At 37.8% G+C, this 27,054-nt stretch overlaps 1 protein-coding gene across 2 annotated transcripts in view; it reads left to right on the forward strand.

Annotated features, from left to right (window-relative positions):
* LOC145668092 (angiotensin-converting enzyme-like) overlaps positions 1 to 27,054 on the forward strand; it is a 326,884-nt gene that overhangs the window by 202,908 nt on the left and 96,922 nt on the right. For both annotated transcript variants that reach the window (XM_081735610.1, XM_081735609.1), the window contains exon 6: positions 24,367 to 24,561. In XM_081735610.1, the coding sequence (XP_081591736.1) occupies positions 24,367 to 24,561 (195 nt within the window). The remainder of the gene's footprint in view (positions 1 to 24,366; positions 24,562 to 27,054) is intronic.

The following is a 27,054-nucleotide window of genomic DNA, read 5'->3' on the forward strand; positions in this document are numbered from 1 at the left end:
GAGGGGCTGACATTGCAGCATAAACAATCCTCGCCCCACAACCATGCCATTTGTGATTTATTTTCATTGTGGCTATATAAGGGGAGAATAAACTTCAATATAAGCCAAAAGAACACAACGGATCAACGCAATCACTGCTTCTTCCAGAGATGATTTTGGGGGAACACTGGCTTCCCCAGAGCTCTCAGAGTGCCCCCTCGAAGGAGAACAAAATAATACGTCTATAATATAATAATAAATAGAATAGTACCAGCAGTGACCCCCCTCCGGAATACTAAGTGTGCCCCCGAAACATTTTTTCTCAAAAAACGACTGAATGCAATTGTGTGTTTGAAGTGTAAAATCTCGTCACACATCAACACATCCCGCTTCAGTTCGTCTATCAGCTGGCATGATACCATCCTGGCGCACACATTCCGAAATCTGAGCACAGCGTGATAAATGTTATAGATTGAACAGTGACTTATGCCAGTGATTGTAACTGCTTCATCCAGTCATTCTGCATTGCTCCTTATCACAATTTCAATTTACATAGAGCAAAGACGGTAAGTGATAACAAGCAATTATTTGTTGGTATAGATTCAGCGTCCCAAGCATAGGTTCTATCTCCGCTCCTTATTCTTATGTTGAAACCGCAAGTGGTACACGTATCACTTACGGCCAGAATATTGGATCAATAAGAACTAGACATAGAGCACTCACTTCTGGTGGGTGAGATTTTTGGCTGGATCCCAGCTCGTGCCAAGTTTGCTTTGCGGTGGACAACAGACAAACCATATGTGTGTGTTTCTTCCGGGTTCCTCCCTTACTTTCATTCAACTATTTCATTCATTGTTATCATCATCACCTTTCCTTCGGAACACAATGATAGGACGTTACAAAAAAAAATTCATGTCTCTCGGTTATGCCATGTAGGCTAAACGAGACGGTGATCATAAGAATGAATGAAGGGGTAGAATGAGAAAAGTAGGAGCACACGGTGAAACCCTGAGAAAACCCACACACACATGGTGTTTGTCCATCATAAAGTCCACCTGGCAAAGCTGAGATCGAACCAGTGACCCCACATACAAGATGTCAGTCCTCTACCTCGTAGCCATTGCAGCTCCGGAGTAGAAAAAGGATTTGCATTTCTACATGAATGGTTGCGTTTCTCAACTGAAGGTATACATACTTTCTTTTCATTATAGGAAAAAAATAATCAAGCTTTACGGTTTTATGAATTTTTAAAATACTAACTAGGGAAGGTCGAGGGATATAACTCTGACATCGTATCGATATTATGCTCAGTCGACGCCTTTTTACATACGAAACAATTAGGCAACAGGAGAAATCCTCGATCGCAAGCGCGTTCGAATTATGAGCGTTAAAAGTTCAAAATTGAACAGATTTTGCAGAAAGTTTGAACAACCATTTCTTGAGATAGACATTTCAGTTTTGGCATCAGGGAGTTCTCCTAGATGCCCAACACAGTAGTAAGATCAAAACTTGCGCATTTTGCAAGATAAGGGCAATTATTTGGAAGGGTGTGAAGGGTAATGGCGTCTTACACCTTGCAAATTGCCCCCCATTTGGCATACTGGGTCAATAAGCTAATAAAATGTATTTGATACCCCTATTCGACTGTATTGTTATTCAAATATCACTTTCTGTGTAGCCTCCTTCAAATTGAACCAACGCATTTGTCTTAAAAACGCTTTGCCAGGCGTGCAAAATTCAATGAAGAACGTCGTGGTATTCATAATTAAACTTGTGATGATCTATATTGTAGTGTTCTTCCCAGACCCGTATCCATATGGGACGTCTAGGCGGCCGGACTCCCCTTAAATTTTTACTGCCGCCCTTAAATTCTCACGGTAGGCTTGCAAATGAACAATAATATGGTGATGAACTATAATTTGGTTGGATCGCCCCCCTCCCCTACACTTTTGGGCTGGCTACAGGCCTGATTCTTTCCCTTCTGTAGCTAGCAGTGAGACCAATATTTTCTCAAAAAGCTCTGTCACCAATGTGTTGTTTTATCCGGATCAGTTGTTTAGCAAAAATTTTGCACTGGGCCGCACTAAAATATAATATCATATGTGAAAACGAAAATCATGTTATTGTTAAAATGAAGTTAAATCAAATAAATTATCTACTAAGGCTGGTATTGAGGGTGAATACGAATATTAGTTTATACCACTGGTATTTTATTTATTATTTAGACCCTAATCGTGCGGAAATGCGATCCAAACAGCTCGCGCAGCGCCAGACAGGCCTGCCGTGGAACTCCTGAGCTGTACTTCGAGCCCTGTCGGCCTACGATTATGCATGGCAGAATACGGTCTTCTAATACATCATCGCTTGCCATGTACTTAGTTTTCAGCGAATTGAAATGTCGATTGTGGGGAAATATTGGTCAAACTCCAGGAAATATTCTAAGATATTCAATTGACCGAAATAGACCGAAAAATTTAAAGAAAGAAAAAATGGTTAGCAGGAATGTGCGCTCAAAGTTGTGAACCAGGTAACTTTTATTTTCGAGAAAACCGCTTTTTGCATACATCATCGCTAGCCGATTGTTTGTTTTTCGGTCACATTTCTCGCGGAATACCGTAAAATATTGTCTGAAATTTGGCCACTATTTTCGAATAATCGCCATTGAATTTCGTTGAAAATTTTAAAAAATGGCTAGAATGAGATATTGAAACACCGTCTTCCACAATGAATACCATCATGTCTATGGGTTTTCTCGGGGATACTCCTGTTTCCTCCCTTCTTCTCATTCCATCAATTCTTCCATTATCATTCTCTTGCCTTAATCATCGTTTTTCTTAGCCTAAAGGGCATAATCATCGAATGTTAAACTGAAACATTTCATTTTTTCCACAATGCACAGAGGCCGGCTGGGTTGGGAGTCCCGTTCAAGTTAATTCCGTGACAAAGCGTTTCGGAGACAAATGTCATTGTTTAATGTTTAGGTGGCCACACAGAAAAATGACATTTGAATGACAATACAGTTGGCGGAAAATACATTTTGTTAGCCTATTGATCCGGTGTGCCAAACAGGATGCAATTTGCAAGTTGTAAGACGCTATTACCCATCAACCTTTCCCAATAAGTTCCCTTATCTTGCAAAATACGCACGTTTTCACCTCACCATTTTGTCAAGCACCCAAGAAAACATCCCAATACCAAAACTGAAGCGTGTATATCAAAAAGCGTGGTTACTCCAACCCTGTCTCAAAATCTGTTCTATTTTGAACTTTCAACGCTCATAATTCGAACAAGCTTGCGCTCGAGGATTTCTCCGCTTGCCTAATTTTCATATATAAAAAGGAGTCGACTGAGCATAGTATCAATATGAAGCCCGAGTAACACCCCACGATCTTCCCTAGTAAGTGAAATAAATTAGTAATTTCCACTGATGAGTTCAGGCAACTATTCGTGTACATATGAAAGCTCAAGAACATATATAAATTATTTTCAAGAATATACTCGTATAATATTTTACATAAGCAAAATGAGTTTCAGCAAAAATAAAGAAAGAAAGAAAAGGAAAGAAGAAAACAGAAAGAACACACATTACATACTTAACGTTCACAATGATCGTCAAAATAATCTACAGTAGTAGGGGTCCCGTTATGTCCAGCCGAGTCAGCAAAAATTTTAGTGACGTCATAGGTCAAAGGTCAATGACCTTGGCCCAGGGTCAATGACCTAGGGGTACCTAGGACCACCCCCTCTAAATTTTGGCAGGGTACCTTGGCCCACCCCCTAAATTTTGGCAGGGGTACCTAGGACCACCCCCCTTAAATTTTGGAAATTGCCAAATCTAAAAATTTGGTGTGGTAGCCTAGGACCATAGTATGTACCTCTATCAGTATTGGGTGTCTATGTCGTTCCCTTTCATGGGTAAAAAATTGCCAAAAATTCAAATTTTGGGGGTTTTTGACCTAATTTATCCCCTTTGATGAGGTATTATTACCCTATATAGTTATATGGGCGTATACAGGGGTCCATTACCTTTCATAAGACATGTGTATATTAATGCACCCCTTGAAAATTTTGGGAGGGGTACCTTGGCCCACCCCTTAAATTTTGGAAATTGCCCAATTTAAACATTGGGTATTATAGTACAGGACCCTAATATGTATTATGATAAATTTGGGTGGTCCACCTCGTTCCCTTTTAGGGGTACAAAATTGCCAAAATATAAACGTAAGCAATACGTAGTACCACGTGTTTGGTTTTTGGTCGATTTTATCCCCTTTGATGAGGTGTTATTATCCTATATAGTTATATGGTCATGTATAGGGGTCCATTACCTTTCATAAGATATGGGTATATTGGTGGACTCCTTTAAAAATTTGGGAGGGGTACCTTGGCCCACCCCTTAAATTTTGAAAATTGGTCATTTTATATATTTGGTATTATAGTACTAGACCCTAACATGTATTATAATAAATTTGGGTGGTCCACCTCGTTCCCTTCTAGGGGTACAAAATTGCCAAAATATAAACGTAAGCAATACGTTGTACCACGTGTTTGTTCTTTTGGCCCAATTTATCCTCTTGGATGAGGTTCTATTACCTATATGGTTATGTATAGGGGTCTATTCCCTATCATAAGACATAGGTACATTTGTGCACCCCGGGAGGGGTACCTTGGCCCACCCCTTAAATTTTAGAAATTGCTCATTTTATATATGTGGTATTATAGTACTGGACCCTAACATGTATTATGATAAATTTGGGTGGTCCACCTCGTTCTCTTTTAGGGGTACAAAATTGCCAAAATATAAACGTAAGCAATACGTTGTACCACGTGTTTGGTTTTTGACCTAAGTTATCCCCTTGGATGAGGTCCTATTACCTTATATGGTTATATGGTTATGTATAGGGGTCTATTCCCTATCATAAGACATAGGTACATTTGTGCACTCCTTTAAAAAATTTGTGAGGGGTACCTTGGCCCACCCCTTAAATTTTAGAAATTGCTCATTTTAAATATGTGGTATTATAGTACTGGACCCTAACATGTATTATGATAAATTTGGGTGGTCCACCTCGTTCCCTTTTAGGGGTACAAAACTGTCAAAGTATAAACGTAAGCAATACGTTGTACCACGTGTTTGTTTTGGCTCAATTTATCCCCTTGGATGAGGTCCTATTACCTTATATGATTATGTAGTTATATATATTGGCCCATTTCCTATTATAAGAAATGGGTATATTGATGCACCCCTTGAAAAAATTTGGGAGGGGTACCTTAGCCCACCCCTTTAATTTTGGAAACAGACCAATTTAAACATTGGGTATTATAGTACAGGATCCTAATATGTATTATGATAAATTTGGGTGGTCCACCTCGTTCCCTTCTAGGTGTAAAAAATTGCCAAAATATAAACGTAAGCAATACGTTATACCACGTGTTTTGTTTTGGCACAATTTCTCCCCTTTGATGATGTTTTATTACCCTATATGGTTATATGATCATGTATATGGGTTCATTTCCTATCATAAGACATGGGTATATTAATGCACCCCTTGAAAAATTTGGGAGGGGTACATTGGGCCATCCCTTTAATTTTGGAAATTGACCAATTTAAACATTGGGTATTATAGTACAGAATCCTAATATGTATTATGATAAATTTGGGTGGTCCACCTCGTTCCCTTTTAGGTGTAAAAAATTGCCAAAATATAAACGTAAGCAATACGTTATACCACGTGTTTTGTTTTGGGCCAATTTCTCCCCTTTGATGATGTTTTATTACCCTATATGGTTATATGGTCATGTATATGGGTTCATTTCCTATCATAAGACATGGGTATATTAATGCACCCCTTGAAAAATTTGGGAGGGGTACATTGGGCCATCCCTTTAATTTTGGAAATTGACCAATTTAAACATTGGGTATTATAGTACAGGATCCTAATATGTATTATGATAAATTTGGGGTGGTCCACCTCGTTCCCTTCTAGGTGTAAAAAATTGCCAAAATATAAACGTAAGCAATACGTTATACCACGTGTTTTGTTTTGGCACAATTTCTCCCCTTTGATGATGTTTTATTACCCTATATGGTTATGTATATGGGTTCATTTCCTATCATAAGACATGGGTATATTAATGCACCCCTTGAAAAATTTGGGAGGGGTACATTGGGCCATCCCTTTAATTTTGGAAATTGACCAATTTAAACATTGGGTATTATAGTACAGGATCCTAATATGTATTATGATAAATTTGGGTGGTCCACCTCGTTCCCTTCTAGGTGTAAAAAATTGCCAAAATATAAACGTAAGCAATACGTTGTATCACGTGTTTGTTCTTTTGGCCCAATTTATCCTCTTGGATGAGGTTCTATTACCTTATATGGTATGTATAGGGGTCTATTCCCTATCATAAGACATAGGTACATTTGTGCACCCCGGGAGGGGTACCTTGGCCCACCCCTTAAATTTTAGAAATTGCTCATTTTATATATGTGGTATTATAGTACTGGACCCTAACATGTATTATGATAAATTTGGGTGGTCCACCTCGTTCTCTTTTAGGGGTACAAAATTGCCAAAATATAAACGTAAGCAATACGTTGTACCACGTGTTTGTTCTTTTGGCCCAATTTATCCTCTTGGATGAGGTTCTATTACCTTATATGGTTATGTATAGGGGTCTATTCCCTATCATAAGACATAGGTACATTTGTGCACCCCGGGAGGGGTACCTTGGCCCACCCCTTAAATTTTAGAAATTGCTCATTTTATATATGTGGTATTATAGTACTGGACCCTAACATCTATTATGATAAATTTGGGTGGTCCACCTCGTTCCCTTTTAGGGGTACAAAACTGTCAAAGTATAAACGTAAGCAATACGTTGTACCACGTGTTTGTTTTGGCTCAATTTATCCCCTTGGATGAGATCCTATTACCTTATATGATTATATAGTTATATATATTGGTCCATTTCCTATTATAAGAAATGGGTATATTGATGCACCCCTTGAAAAAATTTGTGAGGGGTACCTTGGCCCACCCCTTTAATTTTGGAAATTGACCAATTTAAACATTGGGTATTATAGTACAGGATCCTAATATGTATTATGATAAATTTGGGTGGTCCACCTCGTTCCCTTCTAGGTGTAAAAAATTGCCAAAATATAAACGTAAGCAATACGTTATACCACGTGTTTTGTTTTGGCACAATTTCTCCCCTTTGATGATGTTTTATTACCCTATATGGTTATATGGTTATGTATATGGGTTCATTTCCTATCATAAGACATGGGTATATTAATGCACCCCTTGAAAAATTGGGGGGAGTACATTGGGCCATCCCTTTAATTTTGGAAATTGACCAATTTAAACATTGGGTATTATAGTACAGGATCCTAATATGTATTATGATAAATTTGGGTGGTCCACCTCGTTCCCTTCTAGGTGCAAAAATTGCCAAAATATAAACGTAAGCAATACGTTATACCACGTGCTTTGTTTTGGCCCAATTTCTCCCCTTTGATGATGTTTTATTACCCTATATGGTTATATGGTCATGTATATGGGTTCATTTCCTATCATAAGACATGGGTACATTGATGCACCCCTTGAAAAAATTTGGGAGGGGTACCTTGGCCCACCCCTTAAATTTTGGAAATTGCTCATTTTATATATTTGGTATTATAGTACTGGACCCTAACATGTATTATAATAAATTTGGGTGGTCCACCTCGTTCCCTTCTAGGGGTACAAAATTGCCAAAATATAAACGTAAGCAATACGTTGTACCACGTGTTTGTTCTTTTGGCCCAATTTATCCTCTTGGATGAGGTTCTATTACCTTATATGGTTATGTATAGGGGTCTATTCCCTATCATAAGACATAGGTACATTTGTGCACCCTGGGAGGGGTACCTTGGCCCACCCCTTAAATTTTAGAAATTGCTCATTTTATATATGTGGTATTATAGTACTGGACCCTAACATGTATTATGATAAATTTGGGTGGTCCACCTCGTTCTCTTTTAGGGGTACAAAATTGCCAAAATATAAACGTAAGCAATACGTTGTACCATGTGTTTGGTTTTTGACCTAAGTTATCCCCTTGGATGAGGTCCTATTACCTTATATGGTTATATGGTTATGTATAGGGGTCTATTCCCTATCATAAGACATACGTACATTTGTGCACTCCTTTAAAAAATTTGTGAGGGGTACCTTGGCCCACCCCTTAAATTTTAGAAATTGCTCATTTTATATATGTGGTATTATAGTACTGGACCCTAACATCTATTATGATAAATTTGGGTGGTCCACCTCGTTCCCTTTTAGGGGTACAAAACTGTCAAAGTATAAACGTAAGCAATACGTTGTACCACGTGTTTGTTTTGGCTCAATTTATCCCCTTGGATGAGGTCCTATTACCTTATATGATTATATAGTTATATATATTGGTCCATTTCCTATTATAAGAAATGGGTATATTGATGCACCCCTTGAAAAAATTTGGGAGGGGTACCTTGGCCCACCCCTTTAATTTTGGAAATTGACCAATTTAAACATTGGGTATTATAGTACAGGATCCTAATATGTATTATGATAAATTTGGGTGGTCCACCTCGTTCCCTTCTAGGTGTAAAAAATTGCCAAAATATAAACGTAAGCAATACGTTATACCACGTGTTTTGTTTTGGCACAATTTCTCCCCTTTGATGATGTTTTATTACCCTATATGGTTATATGATCATGTATATGGGTTCATTTCCTATCATAAGACATGGGTATATTAATGCACCCCTTGAAAAATTTGGGAGGGGTACATTGGGCCATCCCTTTAATTTTGGAAATTGACCAATTTAAACATTGGGTATTATAGTACAGGATCCTAATATGTATTATGATAAATTTGGGTGGTCCACCTCGTTCCCTTCTAGGTGTAAAAAATTGCCAAAATATAAACGTAAGCAATACGTTATACCACGTGTTTTGTTTTGGCCCAATTTCTCCCCTTTGATGATGTTTTATTACTCTATATGGTTATATGGTCATGTATATGGGTTCATTTCCTATCATAAGACATGGGTACATTGATGCACCCCTTGAAAAAATTTGGGAGGGGTACCTTGGCCCACCCCTTAAATTTTGGAAATTGACCAATTTAAACACTGGGTATTATAGTACGGGATCCTAATATGTATTATAATAAATTTGGGGTGGTCCACCCCGTTCCCTTTTATGGGTAAAGAACTATCAAAAATTAAATTTCGGAGGTTATTGACCCCTTTGATAAGGATTTAACATGTTATATGGTTTATTACCTTCATATGTTTATGTGCCCTTTTAAATTTGGGAATTATCAAATAACAAAATTCGGTAAACCTTTTCTAGGACCCATTGGTGTTCCTCTTATGGCCAAATATTCAAAATTTAAAGGTTATTGATCGGCTTTATTATTGAATAACTACAGGATTTATTACTTTTTCATAAGACACAGGTGTATTTGTGTACCAATCTTTAATTTTGGGAGGGGTACATTTCTTATTGTCATATCAATAATTGATAATTGGATAGTATCTCATTCATTGGGTAAATCATTATGATCACGTGATCAGTTATTGACCTATGATGGGATTAGGAGTCCAGGACATTGGTACATTTAAACTTTGTAGGATATTTTGAGAATGCGTCATTGGTTTCGATTATTCCAGCCAAATATAAACGTAAGCAATACGATGTACCACGTGATTGACCTTGATGAGGTAGTGTACAGGGATACATAGCTAACCTTATTGAAACTTATGACTCATAGTCTTACGGGAATACATGCTACAACACTGGCAAAGTTATTGTTGATGCAATTTGATTGGTTGATCACTATCTTCGTGCAATCTGATTGGCTGATCACTATCTTTCGTGCAATCTGATTGGTTGATGAGTTTCAAATCTTTGCTGCATTCAGTTTTGTTTTAACATTTGAAACGTTTGAAACTTTGGTTTGACATTTTTCGTTTGATATTTTTAGTTTAAAATTTTTTGTTTCGAAATTTTTGTTTGAATACTTTGTTTCAAAATTTTGTTTGAAACTTTTCGTTTGAAATTTTTGTTTGAAAAATTTTTGTTTGAAATTTTTGTTTGAAAATTTTTTGTTTGTAAATTTTTGTTTCAATTTTTTTTGTTTAAAATTTTTTCGTTTGAAATTTTTCGTTTCCAAAATTTTTTTCTGTTTAAAAATTTTTGTTTGAACAGTTTTGTTTGGAAAATTTTGTTTCAATTTTTTTTGTTTGAAAATTTTTGTTTGAAATTTTTGTTTGACATTTTTTTTAAAGTTTGTGCACTCATTAGTAAAGAACCGGAACTGCTTAGAACTAAAACCTCTGGCAACATTGTGGTGCAATAGTACACATCAGAATATGGGGTTGTACTTGAAATGAAAAAAACACAATTCATTGAAATGGATCATTTTATTACACTCCACATACATCCATACCAGATAGTGGTTCTGGATATTGTCGATACAATGTATTTTGAACTTCTTGCACTAGTTTGTCTTTAGCGTATAATTTTAATTCCAATTGAAGTCTTTTAAGGTCTATTGCGATATCAATTGGTGGAAACTCAATGTCCATTTGATCACAAATAAACTGTTTATCAATACAGGTATGCACCCACGAACGATGTTGACAACCATCACAATATCTAGATACATGTTGTACAATATGCATAACACATTTTTCAAAATAGTACTTTTTCAGGAATATACTTGTTTTGTTGCACACTTCCACTGCATGTTTAACACACTGAAATACGCTGATGAATTTGTTCCATTCTGTTTCCGTTAGATACACCATGTTGCGAGGGACATGAAATGTACTCTTTTTACGTAACAGCACCATCTTCTCTTCGAGGACTGTACGCATCACCACTTCATGATTTGAGCCTAATGATTTGACTATGGTCACATTTAGCTCATCATGAAAATAATCGTTCATTTGGTCGATTCGTGCCATTCTTCACAGGTCAGTTGTACACCAAATTGTTCTGCTTTGCCCAATCGAATTACTGGTTCAAATGTTCTAGCACTGATACCAATCATCACATGTTTTGTTTGAAATATATTTATTGGATAATAGCTTGCGAAGATGAACTCTTTATCGTTAGAAGTACACATCTTTCCTCCTGAAAAGCACTTGCTCAAATGATTTCGTAGGATGACACTTTATTTGCTGGTTTATAGTTATTGCTGACGTCATTCGTAAGGAATGTGCTAACGTTTGAATTCATGGTTTCATCACAGTTGCTGACGTCATGCTGACCAACCAAATTCATACAACTATGTCTGATGTGCTGACGTTTGAATTCATGATTTCATCACAATTTCTGACGAATCTGGCTGTGTACTAAATTCAAATTGATGACTTCGACCCAAGAGTCTTTTGTAACATAAAGATACAGATCCAGTATTTAAGAAACGCAGCAGTTCTTCTTGTTTTGATGCTTCCATGGGTAAATATCTTGCTGGTAAAATTATATTCTTATCATTTTCAAGCTTCACTACGATTCTTAATCCAAACTCTGTAGGGATCATTTGGCTAGCTAAGATTCTATAAGGTACATTCTGTTGTAAATTAGTAATCTTGGTAAATGATTTCATCACATCACGTGTGTTTAGAAACTGCAGACAAGTAGCCATGATGATGTTATCATGAATACTAACTCGAACGATACTTATATATGATGCAAAACTGATGACGTTGCATCATGTTCTGACGTGTACTATTGCACCACAATGTTGCCAAAGGTTTTAGTTCTAAACAGTTCCGGTTCTTTACTAATGAGTGCACAAACTTTTAAAAATGTCAAACCAAACTTTGAAACAAAATTTTTGAAACGAAAAAAATTTGGAAACGAAAAATTCAAACAAAATTTTAAAACGAAAAAAATTTTCAAACAAACTTTTGAAAAAAAAACAAAATTCGAAACAAAAAATTTTAAACAAAAAAAATTTGGAAACGAAAAATTTCAAAACAAAAATTTCGAACAAAAAATTTTAAACAAAAAATTTTCAAACAAAATTTTGCAACAAAAAATTAAAAATTTTTAAACAAAAAAATTTTCAAACAAAAAATTTTGAAACATAAATTTCAAACAAAATTCTGAAACAAAAAAAGTTCAAACACAAATTTGAAACAAGAGCTTTCAAACAAAAAATTTCAAACAAAAAATTTTCGAACTAAAAAAATTTCACGTTTCACGGTTAACCGTCAAACTTTATCCGGTTTTTAACTATTCGATTAACAAATAAACGGTTTTGATCATATTTATCAGTGAGTGCAAAATGTTGAACGAAACCAAGATTTTTAAATGTTAAACAAAACTTAAAACTAAATGCAGCAAAGATTTGAAACTCATCAACCAATCAGATTGCACGAAAGATAGTGATCAGCCAATCAGATTGCACGAAAGATAGTGATCAACCAATCAAATTGCATCAACAATAACTTTGCCAGTGTTGTAGCATGTATTCCCGTAAGACTATGAGTCATAAGTTTCAATAAGGTTAGCTATGTATCCCTGTACACTACCTCATCAAGGTCAATCACGTGGTACATCGTATTGCTTACGTTTATATTTGGCTGGAATAATCGAAACCAATGACGCATTCTCAAAATATCCTACAAAGTTTAAATGTACCAATGTCCTGGACTCCTAATCCCATCATAGGTCAATAACTGATCACGTGATCATAATGATTTACCCAATGAATGAGATACTATCCAATTATCAATTATTGATATGACAATAAGAAATGTACCCCTCCCAAAATTAAAGATTGGTACACAAATACACCTGTGTCTTATGAAAAAGTAATAAATCCTGTAGTTATTCAATAATAAAGCCGATCAATAACCTTTAAATTTTGAATATTTGGCCATAAGAGGAACACCAATGGGTCCTAGAAAAGGTTTACCGAATTTTGTTATTTGATAATTCCCAAATTTAAAAGGGCACATAAACATATGAAGGTAATAAACCATATAACATGTTAAATCCTTATCAAAGGGGTCAATAACCTCCGAAATTTAATTCTTGATAGTTCTTTACCCATAAAAGGGAACGGGGTGGACCACCCCAAATTTATTATAATACATATTAGGATCCTGTACTATAATACCCAGTGTTTAAATTGGTCAATTTCCAAAATTAAAGGGATGGCCCAATGTACCCCTCCCAAATTTTTCAAGGGGTGCATTAATATACCCATGTCTTATGATAGGAAATGAACCCATATACATAACCATATAACCATATAGGGTAATAAAACATCATCAAAGGGGAGAAATTGTGCCAAAACAAAACACGTGGTATAACGTATTGCTTACGTTTATATTTTGGCAATTTTTTACACCTAGAAGGGAACGAGGTGGACCACCCAAATTTATCATAATACATATTAGGATCCTGTACTATAATACCCAATGTTTAAATTGGTCAATTTCCAAAATTAAAGGGGTGGACCAAGGTACCCCTCCCAAATTTTTCAAGGGGTGCATCAATATACCCATTTCTTATAATAGGAAATGGACCAATATATATAACCATATAATCATATAAGGTAATAGGACCTCATCCAAGGGGATAAATTGAGCCAAAACAAACACGTGGTACAACGTATTGCTTACGTTTATATTTTGGCAATTTTGTACCCCTAAAAGAGAACGAGGTGGACCACCCAAATTTATCATAATACATGTTAGGGTCCAGTACTATAATACCACATATATAAAATGAGCAATTTCTAAAATTTAAGGGGTGGGCCAAGGTACCCCTCCCGGGGTGCACAAATGTACCTATGTCTTATGATAGGGAATAGACCCCTATACATAACCATATAAGGTAATAGAACCTCATCCAAGAGGATAAATTGGGCCAAAAGAACAAACACGTGGTACAACGTATTGCTTACGTTTATATTTTGGCAATTTTGTACCCCTAGAAGGGAACGAGGTGGACCACCCAAATTTATTATAATACATGTTAGGGTTCAGTACTATAATACCAAATATATAAAATGACCAATTTCCAAAATTTAAGGGGTGGGCCAAAGTACCCCTCCCAAATTTTTAAAGGAGTCCACCAATATACCCATATCTTATGAAAGGTAATGGACCCCTATACATGACCATATAACTATATAGGATAATAACACCTCATCAAAGGGGATAAAATCGACCAAAAACCAAACACGTGGTACTACGTATTGCTTACGTTTATATTTTGGCAATTTTGTACCCCTAAAAGGGAACGAGGTGGACCACCCAAATTTATCATAATACATATTAGGGTCCTGTACTATAATACCCAATGTTTAAATTGGGCAATTTCCAAAATTTAAGGGGCGGGCCAAGGTACCCCTCCCAAAATTTTCAAGGGGTGCATTAATATACACATGTCTTATGAAAGGTAATGGACTCCTGTATACGTCCATATAACTATATAGGGTAATAATACCTCATCAAAGGGGATAAATTAGGTCAAAAAACCCCAAAATTTGAATTTTTGGCAATTTTTTACCCATGAAAGGGAACGACATAGACACCCAATACTGATAGAGGTACATACTATGGTCCTAGGCTATCACACCAAATTTTTAGATTTGGCAATTTCCAAAATTTAAGGGGGGTGGTCCTAGGTACCCCTGCCAAAATTTAGGGGGTGGGCCAAGGTACCCTGCCAAAATTTAGAGGGGGTGGTCCTAGGTACCCCTAGGTCATTGACCCTGGGCCAAGGTCATTGACCTTTGACCTATGACGTCACTAAAATTTTTGCTGACTCGGCTGGACATAACGGGACCCCTACTACTTCTACCTTTGTATTAAACGTGTGCATAATATTTACGTGGAAACAAAGAGTTAAAAATCGAAAAGCGCTTAGCTGTTTCTTCAAATTATTCTCTCTTTCTCTTCGCTTCCCTTGGTTCTTCGATCTTTTACTTTGAGTTGGATTCTTCTTTCTTGTATATAATTCCTTCCGTTTCCCCATTTTCCACTTTTATTATTTATAATAGTTTTGTCACAATTCACAGGTTCCGCCTCTGGACTTGAAAAGCTAACAAGGAATTACCCTACTACTGTGACTGCAACAGTAGACATGCAAGTTTGGCAACGAAGCATAATGGCATCCTGCGCAAACATGAGATTCAGCCGCTAAAACTATTTCCGTAAACATAGAATTACATTTGAATAAAATGTAAAACATAACACGAAAAATGGTCATATAATATCCATATTCCGTAATGAGACAACTACTTATAAAATAATTTATGCTTGTAAGTAAAATAATGTATGAAATAGTGGAATGAAGAAAGTAGGAGGAAATGGGAGAACCCTGAGAAAACCCACGAAGGCGGTGTTTGTCCACCAGAAAGTTCCCTTGGCGGGAGCAGGGTTTGAACGGAGAACCCCGTGCATCGGAGGTGAAGGCTCTACCACTGAGCCAGCGCGGCCCATTGTAATGGTAAAAGTAGGCTATTATATTCGCTCTTCAAATAGTAAACTCGTAATTTTCATCTTTGTACATTTTTGTTAACCTTAGTGTAAAGTTTGAATGTAAACGGGAACAATATAAAATAGCAGCTCTTTATGAGGCGTTACCGGAAACTAAGACCTCAATTGTCATTTACTTAGCATTCTGATTTCCTTTCTTTTTTCTTTTCTTTTATGTCTTTCTTGTTTTCTTTCTTTATCTTTTTTTATTATTCAGAGTTCAAGTTTAAAATTGTTTTTTATTCTATATTTTAGTTATGTATTTATTTTGTTTCAGTGTTTATATTAAACGCTAGTCTTCAACATCTGTAGTTTATGTTTCTTAATTAAATCTTGTTGACCAGTATTGCTCAAACTGGAGCACAGGTAACTGTGAAGATATGTTCTTGTGGTCGTCTTAGTTTGAACATTAGTCCAAAAGAGACAGAAAACGTAAAATTCAAATGAATTGCGTGACACACACACATATTACAGTTAAGAATCTCAAACAGATATAGAATATAATTTAATAAGATATACAGATTCTTAATAGCGTTTAACTATGTAATTAAAAATACTAACAAGTCTTCTCTTTAATTAATCTACTTATCTTCTATGTAAATAAAAATGAAAGTGACTATGTTTGTCATTTAACAACTCTTGGACTACTCGACCGATCTTGATTAAATTTTCAACATAGATGAGATTCGGGCCTGGAATGGTTTTTAATGTTTCACTTTGATGGTGAAACTTAGGGCAGGGGAGATATTTAAAAATTATTTAAAATGACCAATATTAGTGCCGAATTCATAGTTTTCGGGGTCGCTGAGACAAACAGTGACAATTCCGATGCCGTTTGAATCCATATTTACCTGTTTATGTTCAAAATGAAACGTATTCTCCCCGTGCAAAGAACAAGTATTCTGCTAGTATATATTATAAAAACAAGACGCCTCACGCTCCTAATAGTTCACAGTCAGGCTAATGTAATTGGCTGTTCACAGTCAGGCTGCGCTGCGTCTTACTTGACGCCGATACATATCAACCAACATGCATTAAGTAGGAATCTAACATGAATCAATGATAGATTCCATACTTTTTGATAAAGATATAAGATAAAAGATATCATACTTTTTGATAAGAGCACGCCAATGGGACCTATAAAAGTGTAATATTTATACGCCCATCCGATACTTCACACAAATACTCTTGAGTGAAAGCGAGTTTTCGATTTTTTTTTTTTTTTTTTTTTGCGATAGACAGCTAGAGGGACTACCTCGGTCGAGCTCGTTAATAGAATCAATCCGTTATTATCTTGACAGATAAGAGTGACTTTAACGGTGGGTATCCATATCCCATTCTGTCGTGAATGTACGTCTCGCGAGATCCTCTTTACTGTCTTTAGCAAGGTTTATTTCTCTTGTGATGTTCGGCGACAAGAAAGTATTATGAACTTACTTCCTTTCCTTATTTACCCGTTTGATTATGCATTTTTTCATCAAATATTTTCATTAAGTCTTTGTTCTACAATGTCTCAGCCTTTGTTTCTTACTAGTTAGTGATTTTATTTTACATCCATACATTACAGCGTGCGGATATAATTATTGTTATTACTATAGTTTAAGTATACTCAGTAAGAGCTGCGGTAGCCTAGTCAGTATGGAGCAGAGATGTTCACCCTCTCGAGGGCATCCTCACCCTCAAGTTCCCTCGCCCACAGTGACGCGAGGGCGAGGGAGAGCGAGGGCGAGGACAAGTTTTGGCCGCAAGGGCGAGGACAAGCTTCGATGGCGAGGGTGAGGGTGCGCGAGGGCGAGGACAAGTTTCGGCAGCGAGGGCGAGAGTGCGCGAGGGCGAGGACAAGCTTCGATGGCGAGGGTGAGGGTGTGCGAGGGCGAGGAAAAGCTTCGACGAAGAGGGCGAGGGTGCGCGAGGGCGAGGACAAGTTTCGGCAGCGAGGGTGAGGATGCGCGAGGGCGAGGGCGAGCTTCGATGGCGGGGGTGAGGGTGCGCGAGGGCGAGGAAAAGCTTCGACGAAGAGGGCGAGGGTGAACGAGGGTGAGGGCCAAGTGTTACTGCGGGAGCGAGGGTGCACGATGGCTAGAGACAACTTCCTTCAGGAGAACGAGGGCACGCGAGGGAGGAGGACAAGCTTCCTGAAAAGCAACTGTTTTGGAGTTTGCTGTTTGACCTCTTTTGGAGAGAGGCAAAATTTAAAATATCATCTGCCATGTCCCCTAGATGAAAAGTTAGTGTCATAGCAAGGTTATACATTAATCGTATTTTTCCTTTCAATTAATTGCAGTAGACAATTTCTCGTGTGTACGTACATAATTATTAAAAATAATAATGCAAATAAGAATAATATTTGATTTTTCCCATGAAAGTTTCAGGGTAGAAATAGCGCTACATTAAGAAGTAAGTGTGCCTCATTGTTGCCCTCCCTGTGCTGGAGACGTTTTAGATAAGAAGTGTCTACTACACTGTCATGTTTAAAGAGTGTTGGTAGACAGACAGACAGTCACTCACGTCATTCAGCTGTAAATGACAAGAGTGCTGATATCTGAACAAACACAATCAATGAGAGAACCATCAGAATGGAAAAAGACGATGGAATGACTTTGGTTCATAGATGGCCATTTTGCTCTGAACTCTCTCGGACTCGGGCTCATTATTTCAACTGGGCTCTCGCTCATTTATTCCTTTGGGAATCGTGCTCGGGCTCACTTCCCTCAGTTGGACTCGGGCTGACTTATTTCATTGGCGCCCGGGGTAGCGCTTAATTATTGAACCCGAGAACGGTCGAGCGCGAATGCCGAGCTAGCGAGCGTTGGGCTCGTGAGTTTGGATGCCCATGAAATGGGCTGATTAATAGCATACATCCTCCTCCAAGGTCCACCACTGATGAAGTTGTTACAATTAATCGAAATTTTTAACTTTTCATAGTTTTGTGACAGCCCAAACTATTATCTGAATCGATATTTGTTAAAATAATGTCAGTCACTATTGTATCGATTTTCATTGTTTCTGCTTTTATAATCTACGTGGGTAGAGCTATCATTTAGTTACAAAATAAATAATATGTTATTTCTTGTCCTTAAATAGAAATATCTGACACGTTAATACTGAAATTTTGTTAAAAGAGCTGCTTTAACAAAATAAATTTAATAAGTTCCACAAGACATAAGTTGTTTATGCAGCCGAAATTTGCAACTGTTGACTGATTGCCGTTTAGCGTCCTCTTTCGTCGGCGAGACTATGAGAAGTGGACCTATAGGTTTAACGCGGAATTCGATCCACTGTCGTTCAATGTTCTCCCACTCGGAATTGTCCCCAGGACCCCATGCACCAAAGGTTCGCGTGCAATCCAGTGAGATAGGGTTTGTATGTTGTGTTGTTCAATGATTTTTATTAGGAATAAAATACGTTACAGGATGATATACTGATTTTAAATATTATAGTGCAAGTATTGAACGATTGTGTGGTAAAAGGAGAAATATAAATTTGGACAAATTTAAAAAAAAGGCCTGAAAAAAACTGTAGGATATATGAAACATATAAAACTTAGGAAAAGCCACTTCAGCAAAACGAGCAGGATTTTGTTGTGGGTAAACAGTTTAATCATATTATTATTAATTTCGCACAAATGTGCCACACATCATAGCATGGGCGGCGATTAGGGGGCAAAGGGGGACAGTTACCCCCCCACTCTTTTGAAATGACCCATTAATGTCGCTATATAGTTTCACTTGGAAATATAAAGTTTTTGTATGTATTAAGGTTCATAGAATGAAAATGGTGGCATAAAATATTTGCCGTTCCGTGAGTACGTATTAGTTGTCTTCCCGTGCAGTTAAGAAAGCTACAGGAGTTGCGTTTTAATTGCCACGAAAAATGGCTCAAAAATTAACCTATCCGAGTGTACTTTCATATTCATTTCTTCTTACAAGGGCTCGATATGTTAGTCAGCCGCTTTGGAACTAATTGAGATAACACTTCGCAGAAAAAGAAGTCCTTCATAAGCAGTGTTTCTTTCAGAAACAATGTTCTGGGGGGCACTTAGTATCCCGGGGCGGCACTGCAGGTACTATTCTATTCATTATTATATTATAGACGTATTATTTTGGTCTCCTTCGGGGGGAGGCTCTCAGAGCTTCGGGGGGCAGTACCCCCAAAACAACATGTCTGGAAGAAACACTCTTCAGACTGTTGATAAATGATGTAAACGTCACTATCGACCGAGATCTCAATTGTAACAGTTGTTCCATTTTAGGTGTTCCACAGTAAGTTATACGATGATATGTTTAGTTTCCTTTCTTTAGGACGTATGTTAAGCAAGGGCGGATCCAGTACGTACTTCTGGTGGGGGTGGTGGGTTGTAATACTGCTCCTTAGAGCTACTTTTAAGAGCTCCAAACTCTGGGATGCGTTTTATTTGTATATATAAAATAAAGAAGTTTCCTCTTCTGGGGGGGGAGCGATCGCCCCGATCGCCCCCCCCCTTGATCCGCCACTGACGATAAGGAAATAATTCAACAAATAGGTTGAATAATTGATGCTCTGATCCTCACGAAGGAGGCCCTCTCGAGGCCTCCTCACCCTCAATTACCCTCACCCTCAATGATATGAGGGCGAGGGTGCGCGAGGGCGAGGAAAAGTTTTGAGCACGAAGGCGAGAGCGAGCGAGGATAATGGACAACACCTAGCGCGAGGGCGAGGGTGCGCGAGGGCGAAGAAAAGCTTCGACGAAAAGGGCGAGGGTGTGCGAGGGCGAGGAAAAGCATCGACAGCGAGGGTGAGGGTGCGCGAGGGCGAGGACAAGCTTCGATGGCGAGGGTGAGGGTGCGAGAGGGTGAGGACAAGTTTTGGCTGTGAGGGCGAGGGTGCGCGAGGGCGAGGACAAGCTTCGACGGCGAGGGCGAGGGTGCGCGAGGGCGAGGACAAGTTTCGACAGCGAGGGTGAGGGCGCGCGAGGGTGATGGACAATTCCATTCGCGAGGGCGAGGGCCAACTGCTACTGCGAGGGCGAGGGTGAGTGAGGTCGAAGTAAAATGAACATCTATGGTATGGAGTTTGTCTGGTAACTGAGTGGTCCAAGGTCAATCCCCACTGGAGAGGGAATGTATCTTTGTTCCCGTTTTTTCTCTCTAAGGTTCTCCTAATCTCTTTAAACAGGTATCTGGGGCAACATAGGGAATTAAAGGAGGCTGGAGCATAGTGGTGAGGTCATCACTTCAGTAAGTACCGAACTCCAGAAAGTGCGGAGTCTTTATCTTCATGCAAAGACATTGAGTCTTCTTGACCAGTACCGAAAAAGGAAGACTTTAACTTAAAAAAAAGAAAGTGCTCAATATTAGTCACAAGAAAAAGTAACATGCATTTCATACCCTTAATATGCATTTTATCCCTTTGTTTTTAACTGATATCATATAATGCCTAAGTATTTAAATTCTACCTGTATGTATCGATTATCATGTCTCCGTTCACACTGTTTCGGCTTGTCGCTATATATTTTAAAAGACTTATATAAAATGCTTCGTTTGCTGCATTTACTGTATGGGGCAGAAACATGGACAGTACGCAAAAATGATGGAAAATCACCAGAAGTTTTCGACATGCGGATGGAAGAAGAACGGAGAGAATTATCTAGGTCGAGCGGAAAACGAATGAAAGGGTGTTAAGAAATAATAGGGAATTAACTAACTTACTCTATCGCCAATGGAACCCGGAGGTTCAATGCCGCGTTCACGAAACTTCTCCATTCACTAATATCCAGGGTTCGAAGTGGAAAAAAAGCAGAGTTGGTATGTTTTATTACGATTTTGATCGACATACCGGCTATCTAAATGTTGAAATACAGTAAGGGTATGTTGCCTAAAAGATTGCATTTCTATCTACATAAAGACTGAAAACCATTGGAGAGCTTCCGATTATAGAGAATTCATAATGCTCAAGAACCGAGTTTTAGTTTCCTGCGGGAAAGTTCCCGGAATCCCTTCTTCACTGAGGCGTATTCCAAACCCCCGGAAGATCCTCCCCCATATCAGACAACTCCTAAATCCGTTCATGCTAAAAACATGACATTTATATGCATTAATGCAAGAAGACACACACGCGCTAAGAAAGAAACAATTTAATATGGCACATCAAAATATATACTAGATGAACTTCTTTGAAGACACCTCTTTTAAAAACAAAAGGTAGAAAAAAGATAACCAAAATGTCGGTATTGTTAACTTAAAAATTATTCCTACATAAGAAATAAAACCTTTTTACATGCGAAGCTATTCGTCTATTACTGTGTATAAAAATGGATTTATTACAGATATTTCAGCATCTACTCTTCACTGACGGTATGTCTTGGTCACTGATAAACCAGAGGTGGTATGCCTTCATTACTGAGAAACCAGAGGCGATATGGCGTACCACCGCATACCGTCTCACTTCGACCACTGCTACTCTCCTTTGCCAACTGGATCCAGTTTCTACTTTGTATTCCTATTTCTGCGACATCAATCTTAATGTTGTCCTCCCATCTGCATCTAGATCTTCCTAATGTTCGTTTTCCTATTGGTGTTTCAGTCAAGACTTTGAAAGTGTTCCTACTTTCTTGCTTTCTGGTTACATGACCTGATCTGCTGAGCCTCCTAGACTTGATGACCCTAACAATGTTTCGTAAACCGTATAAATTATGCAGTTCCTTGTTATGAAGTTTCCACCATTCCCCTTGTCGGTGCTCTTGGGTCCAAATATTCGTCTCAGGATCTTGTTCTCAAATACTTTCAGTCTGCGTTCTTCCCTTACAGTGAGCAACCATGTTCTGCAACCATACAGAGCAACAGGCATGATTATCGTTGTATATATTTTAAGCTTCAAATTCCTCGACAAAATTCGCGACGACAAAAGATTTTAAACTGAATAATAACACGAATTCCCTAGTTTCAGTCGATATTTAATTTCTTCCTAAATATGATTTTGGTCTGTTAATATTGATCCAAGATATACGGAAGTATTCAATAGAACATTTCGTGGGGACAAAATAACATTTTTAGATATTATTAAGAAGAGGAAAAGAAACTGGTTAGGGCATTGGCTAAGAAGGAATTCGATCATGAGGGACGTGCTAAAGGGTATGGTTGCAAGAGCAATGCATCAATTTATAGGAGCAATTTATGACACGAAATTCGGTTTTCTCCCACAACGATTTTATTATAAAATTTCTGTTACATACAATATAACACACAAACCCATTATAAGTGTGGTCCGTAAGCCAATACAAAGTTCCTATGTAGTTTGGTTAAATAGGTGTCACTAGACCCAAGCAGTCAAGAGAAAGATTCCACAGAGCTCCAGGTAAGCAAAGCGGGCAGGAAAATCACATACCACTAGGAAAGCTAGATGGTTCCGGTTAGGATTTCTCAGAGCTCCAGGCAAGCTAAGAGAGGGGATTTGACCGCCGAAACTGATGTCAATGGAAACCTTGCATGGTGTTTTATACCTTCTTCTGGACAGCGGTGGCACTAGTGTTCCTGATGATGAGTAGGATGTCTGTCGTCTGCTTGCTTGTAGGAGTTGTAGTAACAGAGCTCGCGGTTTTGTTTATAAATTACAAGCATGTGTTAATGTTTACAAATATAGACGACTGTACGATATTACAATATATTCATAGTGTATGATATACAACATTTTCCTTCGTGCAATTAAGTTTGACAAAAATTCATCTTAAAATGTGTATACTATTTTTGTTCTTGGATTTCCTTTCTCTCTAATTTTTAGAACATACAATACAATACATAGCAAACATTAATGAACTTATGCTGTACTAAGAGGTTAGAAAATATGAATAAGAGTGGCTTTCGGTATAAAAAGTGTGGTTTTAATAGCATGAGTGGAGAAGAAAATGAGAATTACAGAACTCCGGCCCATCCTGCTTTCTTTGTTATCCAGCCTGTCCTTCCCCTACAGTAGGCCGGACATTCGGCAGTCAACTAAAAAAAAATTAAAAAAAATGAAATGAAATCTTTCGGTTTAACGTCCCACGATTATGCCCTTTAGGCTACAGGCGACGGCTAATTATGGCAATTTAATGATGATGGAAAGACTGGTGGGAGAATGTAGGTGGAAACGGAAGTTCCTCGAGGAAACCCACGGTCACAGTGTTGTCCATCACAAATTTACTTGACTGGGGATCGAACCAGAGACCCAACTCACCAAAGGTATGCGCTCTACCACTGAGCTACTGTGCCCACCAGGAGTCAATTGTACAGTATTAGACATCTGTTTAAGATAGCATAGATTTTCGTAAAATTACAGAAAAGTAGATGCGCACCCAGAAACTTCTGTTGGGAGGGGTCAAGCTTTTTTTTTGGGGGGGGGAGATTCCAATACTACAAGCCACCACGTCTATGTGGTATTAAAGGGCATTATTCTGCATTCGAAAAGACAATAAGTGATTGTAAAATATTTTCACTTATATTTTCAGAAAAAATGACAAAACTAGGTGGTTGTTATGAGAGAAAATTACAGATGAAGTGTAAAATCCAATTTTCATATTACATCAATCATTACCCTATTAAACAAGAATAATTTTATTAAGAACGTGTACAAATATATATTGAGTAAGAAGTTTTGGGGGTCCGGCCCCGGTGGACCTTCCCCGTGGGCGCGCCCGTTGAGAAAAGTGTCAGTTACAGAATATGTGAATAATTTTTGTGACACTTGTTAATTATTCTATGGGATTAGCAGAAGTAATTCATGATTAAAACTGTAAAGTATCTGTAATTGTATTTTGATTATATGTATTTATTCTGAAATAAAATGTCTTTGCTAGTACTGAAAACAGTTTCAACTTTCTGCCCTAGGTTTTGCTGATAATGGTGAATTTTGGCGTGCTTCCTATGACGATAGTCCTAACTTTGAGGATAGTCTAATTGAATTATGGGCGACAGTGGCGCCTCTATACCGCCAACTTCATGCTTATGTGCGACGACGACTCGTGGAACGTTATGGAGAACAGCGCGTTAGACCAGATGGGCCAATTCCTGCTCACCTTCTAGGTAAGTTTCTTACTTCTTGTAAACCGCATCAAAACACAGAATTATAAAGCTGAATAGGCATATCGAATAAAAATTGTGTATTTTTTTTTTTTTTTGTCTTTTTAGGGTTAAAAACTGGTACACGATAATTTGGACTTTCCTAATCACTTTTATTATAAAAGTTTTTTTTTCTTCTATATAGTAATAATATTATTACAGATAAAATGTAAGTTCCTCTCCAGAAATCAGGCGTCCTAGGGAGTGGTGAAGTGTTTGCAGAGACCAGACGTCCTAGAGAGTGCTAAGGTTAAAGGAGTTCTGAGATACCAGGCGTCCTAGAAAGTGGTAAGGTTAAAGGAGTTCTGAGATACCAGGCGTCCTAGAAAGTGGTAAGGTTAAAGGAGTTCTGAGATACCAGGCATCCTAAAGAGTGGTAAGGTTAAAGGAGTTATGAGATACCAGGCGTCCTAGAGAGTGGTAAGGTTAAAGGAGTTCTAGATACCAGGCGTCCTAGAGAGTGGTAAGGTTAAAGGAGTTCTGAGATACCAGGCGTCCTAGAGAGTGATAAGGTTAAAGGAGCTCTGAGATACCAGGCGTCCTAGAAAGTGGTAAGGTTAAAGGAGTTCTGAGATACCAGGCGGCTTAGAGAGGGCAGAGGCCTTCTGCGATGTTCCTCTGGCTCCTCTTATTCAAAAGTGTTGCTAATTGCTTGAAGCTTCGTCACTTACCGACCGTCGACAATGATTAACGATGTTTTCTTGAATGCAATGCAAAGCAGTGTCAGCACTGTGGTTACAAATAAAAAAAAGAAAAAAACCTCCTAACTCAAAAGAATCGCCAACGAGTCTCACGACTGCTGAAGAAAAATTATTTTTAAACCTGACACTGCAGTTGTAAATGCAGTTTCATTCCAAGCAATTTCCGAAATATTATTGTGAAAGGAACTTAATGCAATGGACATTTGGAGTCGAGTATAATAAAAGATGCCGCATTGAATTTCATCAATTTATGTTTGTCAGGATTACGATCTAAAATATGATCGAGTATTTTTGACATTTAATCGCACATTTTCAGTTGGATTTTGATATACAAGGTGTTCAAAAAGTATCGAACCTTATTTTTTTCCCGCTTAAACCAATGAAGCACGGGAGCTTTCTTCAGTGTAGACGTAGAGGGAACACTGATGCGCAGTCGTGAATATTTTCATGCCCGGAGAAAGCATCAGTCGCTGGTAGTCGGCAAACGAATGAAGACGAGTAGTGTGCGGTCGTTGGATTTGATTTTTTTTTTTTTTTTTTTGTAAAATGACAAAAACTTGAGCAGCCATATTGCATGAAATTTTCCCAAAAGCTGGCGATAGCCAAGCGAAAATCATTCAATCCGAATGGTACCTTCAATTTTAAACGAGAATTTGCGTATAAAAATAGTGTCCACGAAATCTGATCAAGGCTTTCATTGGCAAACACCACATTCTTGTGTGTCGTCAAACTTCCTACTCACCCGATATGGCTCCGTGTGACTTTTGGTTATTTCCCAAACTGAAAATGCCACTAAAAGGGACCCGATTTGAGTGAAGAGAAGACGTCATGCGGGATGCAACAGCATAGTTACTCAACTTTCCAAAAACTGCGTTTTACAAGCAAGGGCGTCAATTTCTCTGTAATTTTTGGGGGGCCTATTCATAAAAAATATATATAACAATACATATAGCAATAAAAATACATATAAAATATATAGTCAAAAATATATGGGGGCCTACACGAGCTTTGGGGGCCCGGGCCTCCTCGGACCCCCAGGATCGGCGCCCTTGTTCACAAGCATTTGCAACAATTGCAGGAGCGCTGGGAGAAGTGTGTGCATTATCAAGGAGACAACTTTGAAGGGGATTAGTGTTTCAGATTCCCAAATCAATAAATGTAATTTTGCCAACCGAATATTCCATACTTTTTGAACATATCTCGTATATGACTAAACATAAATAGTTCACACTCAGTTTTTTAAGCACCCTTATAAGTTACTAGATAAATATTGTTAAATATGGAAACACTGAATCAAAAGCCTGTGTTCAAGTGATTCCCGTTAGTTGGTGTAAGAAAAACAATTTTCCGCTAAGTGTAGCAGAACTGCATGTATCGTCGCAAGCTTCGGTTTTACAAACAGTTCCGGTTCTACGTCAGACAAAACAGGAAACGATTGACATAGAAAGAAATGAGAGAAGTAGTAAAAATTCTAACTGGTTAAAAGCTAAAGTTTGAGTAAACTGCTTTCTTAGAAAAGAAAAGTAGTAAAAATTCTAAAACAGGTACAAAAGAAGAAAGAGTAATATGCACTTTGTTTTAAGATTACAGTATTTTCACATTTACCGCTATACACTTAGAAACTAACTCTTGAACTAATAAGTTTCTTCTTTGCGGAAAAATTCACTCTTTCTTTAACACATCTTCATTCTAGTTCAGACTGCATTTACAATCAACTGTCTTTTTTTTTTTTTTTTAACAAATCATTATAAGTGCA

Source organism: Thermobia domestica, chromosome 13 (assembly GCF_964235325.1).
Source record: "Thermobia domestica chromosome 13, izTheDome1.hap1.1, whole genome shotgun sequence".
Classification (NCBI taxonomy): Eukaryota; Metazoa; Arthropoda; class Insecta; order Zygentoma; family Lepismatidae; genus Thermobia; species Thermobia domestica.